Source organism: Oncorhynchus mykiss, chromosome 17 (assembly GCF_013265735.2).
Source record: "Oncorhynchus mykiss isolate Arlee chromosome 17, USDA_OmykA_1.1, whole genome shotgun sequence".
Classification (NCBI taxonomy): Eukaryota; Metazoa; Chordata; class Actinopteri; order Salmoniformes; family Salmonidae; genus Oncorhynchus; species Oncorhynchus mykiss.
In genome coordinates this window covers 29,849,082-29,853,866 of record NC_048581.1, presented here as the reverse complement: position 1 = coordinate 29,853,866, position 4,785 = coordinate 29,849,082, and the positions used below count along the sequence as shown (strand labels likewise).

The 4,785-nt window shown below is 45.4% G+C and overlaps 1 protein-coding gene across 1 annotated transcript; it reads left to right on the top strand.

The window, feature by feature from the left end:
- The first annotated feature begins 1,444 nt into the window (after positions 1-1,444).
- On the top strand, positions 1,445-4,606 carry si:dkey-45d16.4 (scaffold attachment factor B1). Its single transcript, XM_021568066.2, has 4 exons — positions 1,445-1,512; positions 2,419-2,683; positions 2,828-3,030; positions 3,559-4,606. Exons 1-4 carry the CDS (start codon positions 1,479-1,481, stop codon positions 3,894-3,896), a joined length of 840 nt encoding a protein of 279 aa, XP_021423741.1. The 5' UTR covers positions 1,445-1,478; the 3' UTR covers positions 3,897-4,606.
- The last annotated feature ends 179 nt before the right edge of the window (positions 4,607-4,785 follow it).

Below are 4,785 nucleotides of genomic sequence, written 5' to 3'. Positions count from 1 at the left end.
GAGCTTGAGGGGTCTGATACTTGTGAGATTTGTTTATGACAGTTTGCGGTGGAACACGTAAAAATTGCATGTACTTTCAGAATTGTTTGGCGAGCTACTCATAGGTGGGCTACGAGCTACTGGTAGCTTACGGGCTACGAGCTACTGGTAGCTTATGATCGACCTGTTGGAAATCGCTGGTTTAAATGAAGAGGAGACGGGTTAAAGAATAATTTTTAAGCCTTGAGACAACTGAGACATGGATTGTGTACGTATTCCATTCTGAGGGTAAATGGGTAAAACAAAAGATTTAACTGCCTTTGAATGGGTATTGCAGTAGTACTCGACACCTTGTAGTCCATGCCCTGACGAATTGAGGCTATTCTGACGGCAAAAGGGATGCAACTCAATATTAGGTGTTCCTAATGTTTTGTACACTCAGTGTAGATGTACGTTTGTCTTCTTCAATGAGACACTGGTCAAGTAGGTCATCTCTAAGTGTCCTGAATGGCACCCTAATTCCTTACTTTTGCACTACTTTTGACCAGGGAGCACTTCTTTTGACCAGAGCCCGATGGGCACTGGTCAAAAGTAGTGCACTATATGTAGGGAGCCTATCCTAGATGTGTGTTTTTAGGAGTGTGCCTACTCTGGTCTGATGGGGAAGAGACCATTATAATGACTATTGCATAACTATTATGGTGATGTGTTATACACAGCACATTAAGCCTGTCCAATACCTCAGTAGATTTCATTAGCTCCAAGTCACTGTGACAAGACAAGTGCCTTGCGTTGGGCCAGTAACTGAAAGGTCGCTTGTTCGAATCTCCAGGCAAACTAGGTGACAAATCGGTCAATGTGCCCTTGAGCAAGGCACTTCACCCTAATTGCTCCTGTAAGTCGCTCTGGTTAAGAGCGCCTGTCACATGACTAAAATGTGAGAGAGTTGCAGGGGGCAGAGTGACGTGTGTGTGTGTGTAAGTAAGCGAGGTGGATGGGGTCAAAAGGTGGGAGGTAAGAGACCACCTGAATAATGATGATATTCAAATGTAATTATTCAACACATAATTTCAGTAGCTCTTGACCTGGAGGGTGAATTATGACATTTGAAGTGACACTCACTCTGACTGTTTAAGGTCAATAAAAATGTATCAGATGCAGAATAGAACAATCTTATGTAGGTCAACCATGTATTCCAGATTGCCTGTTACCATGCCACAAGTGAATATGTTTTGTATCATGGATTGCACAGAGCATCCAGACCCTTTTCTCTGATGGAATTGACTTCACTTGTCAGAACATACCAGAAACTTTACGCGCGGTACTTTGACCCCATCTTGTGGACACTCCGCGGTCCTGCACAAATTTCGACTCGCCAGTTTTGCCAGATTTCCAGAGAAGTTGAGTTACACGTCAGAATGGAACCGGTACTGGTGAGTGGACGTGTACTGTGACCTCAACATTTTGTGTGTATCAGCTGATCCCGGATATATGCAGATATGGAACGTGTGGTGGAGATGGCAAATAACGGTGGTGAGCCCGAGATAAACTGCTACGTCTGACATTACATATTTTATTGTTCATAAATCCATAACCAGCATTTGTCATTTTTTATGCGGCTCGTGTGATTTTCCTGTGCGCGCGCTGGCCCATAATAAACAATGCAACATGTATACTTTAATATTCTAACTGTGTTGCCTCTGCATGGGTACCCGTGCTGCTTGCACTTGTGCCTGGAATGGCAAAGCATTTTAGCAACTATCCTACATCACCAGGCAAATAGGGGGCTTCGGCTTTTGCTTTGACTGTGAAAGTGATAATATCGGCTTTGCTTTGTATGACAGCTGATCCCCAATCGTCAACAAATAGCCTACAGGCCGTTCACAGTTAAATTACGTTTATGATTAAATACTTTGCCAGGGTTGTAATCATTATAGCCTATTCTGTTACACATCGTTTCGCCTTGTTGCAAAACCGTTTACTCCAAACGGAACCGCAAACGAGAGCTTCTCTTGGACAAATTCAAATAGAGCCCCACCCGTTTTCTTTACGCTTCCTTCTTAAACGGAATCGGTTTCCAAAATGTATACAACCCAGGTATGTTTCCCTAACATTCACCAATGTGAACCCCTTATATTCAGCCCAGTAGTTTATCTTGCAGCTCCCTATGAAACATCATGTTGAACTTCCTAGCCTATGCATCAAGATTGTATAAACTAGGCGGCCTACCAGTGGAGTTATTTCCTTACCATCTGGATTGTCTATCTAATTTCTGATGTAGCAATTGAGGAGGAACAGTCAGTGAAGCTTGAACGAGTGTTACAGGATAAGTATACTAAGGCCCAAACCTCTTGGCAAAGGTCATATGAGGATTCTATACCAATAGTCTACGACTTAGATATCGCCTCTCACTTTTTCCGTCCCCCTTCCTCTCCCCAGGTTTCTCCCTCGCCGGTCCTTCCACCACTCCCCGCAAGCGACAGGTGCGATTCTCCGCCCGCCACGACATCCTGCTGCTCCGTGAGGTCATTGCTCAGAACCCGTTCTGTTCCAAGGAGTCGGGTCGTATCTGGGCCCGCGTCGGGGAGATCATCACTGCTGCCCTGCAGGACGAGAGCTTTGAGGTGGATGCCCGGCGTTGCAGGGAGAGGACCATGCTGTTGCTGGACTACTACAAGAAGCAGGACTTCCCCAGCCTACGCAGGTTGGTCAAGACTGGCCAGAAGTTGACATTAGACATGCATACACAAGAGTCTACACAAGGCTTAATAGGAGGTATGTATTAGAAGCTGATACCCAACCCTGTGTGTCTGTGTCTGTTCATGCTTATGTGCCTGTATGTGTTCAGGTTTGGGACAGAGAGGCTGTATGCCCAGAAAGAAGACCTACTCCATGAGGTGTTGGAGCTGGAGGCAGAGAAGGGTCTTCTGGCCAGTGGGGAGAGTAAGTACCAGGATGAGGAACTCAGGAAACGAGCCCTGGAAGAGCTGGCTAGTCTACCAGAGCAGGACAAACCCATCATTATCTCCACACAAACAGGACAACCCAAAGGTAAGAACCCCATCCAAGTCTGTTAAGATCTGTGAGGTGAGAGAATAACTTAGATCTGTGATCATATCCAAAGGGGGGAAGGAAATAGGACACACACCTGAAGAGAATACTGTTATTATAGCCCTACTGTGACCAAACCAGTGGTTCTCCTGCAATTGCTTAGAATGGTCTGCCCTTGCCCCACCTAAAACAGTATTCTGCTGTTTTAGAATGCTCTGCCCTTGCCCCACCTAAAACAGTATTCTCCTGTTTTAGAATGCCATTGCCCCACCTAAAACAGTATTCTCCTGTTTTAGAATGCCCTTGCCCCACCTAAAACAATATTCTCCTGTTTTAGGTGGCCTGCCCTTGCCCCACCTCTGTCTGTACTCAAGAGACTCTCAGAGTGACATGTTTGCTCCTCCAAAAATGTTAAGAATGACTACAGACCAAAGTAATGATCACCAAAAAACGTTGACCTTTTTAGACTTTATCCTCCCCATCTCAACTATGTCCCTCTCTATTCTCTCCCCTCCCTGCCCCCTTCAGTCCCCATGACCCCAGAGCCCGAGGAGGAGCAGGAGGACCTGGCGGAGCTCTCGCTAGTCTCGGCGGCGCCCATGGCCAAGCAGCCTTGCCAATGCTGCTGCCAGACCTACTCAGAGATCCTCAGCTTCCTGGAGAAGCGCTCGGAGGCGGAACAACGACTGCGGGAGGAGGAGCTATCGCTGAGGAGGGAGGAGCTAGAGATCCAGAGGAGTAAGATCATGCTGGAGAGAGAGAGGCTGGGGGCGGAGAGGAAGGAGAGGGAGAGGAGGTTCGAGCTGGAGAGCCAGGAAAGACAGGTCATATTGGACCTGCTAAAGGAGAAGGTGCTCAAAGGATGAGAGGATTGGTGGGCTGGTGGCGGGGGGGCAGGTGAGGGGCTGATATAACCCTAGGTGTATGGTGTGGACATAACATTAAGACATTGGGAGGGTGGTACCTACCTCTGGATCGCACCCTCTGTCCTTTGTTCTACGCCAATGGCCTTAGTGAAGGAATCTGCTGTGACCCTCATATCCAAGTGTGGAGATCCATGCCTAGCATTGAGCTAAGCTGGATGACCGTGTTCCACAAGGACACTGTGACTAAAAAATAGGTAGCACATCCTCACACTGTACATACCCATACATTATCTTATTAAACAAACCCTTTGGTGATAGAATAACAAGCTGTTCATCAAAAGTATTTTTTTATAGTGAAAAGACAAATTGCCAACAATTCTCCCAATGTCAATTAACTCTTCAGTCAATTCTGACTTTATGGTCATTATTATGAAGCTGTTCCTGCTGAAAATTCCAAGAAAGTACTTACATAACCTACTAATGATATGGATGGCTGCAAGCAATTTAGAAACTGTATTTGTCAATTGACGAAAGAGTGAAGAAAAGTTTAAATACTGTATGTAGGCTAATTAGATTTCTAGGAAATATGACAAAGTTGTGTAACAATGTTTTACTTATTTGTATTGTATTGAATTACATATGACCTACCGTTCCCCTTGAAATACCACTTTTTAAGCATTTAAAACAGAATATGTTACCTACATGTTTCTTCTTCATAATAACTTATTACTTTAGCGACTCTTTACGTCTTTTGACGCCTGCTACGTAAGATTACTCTTTGACCTCGCGCCTGATTGAAGTGCTCTGAGTGGTTGAAAATTCGCACAAACCACCCTCCTCTGTTCCAAAGCAGCACTCGTATTGGATTATTCTACTGCCAATAGGGCTA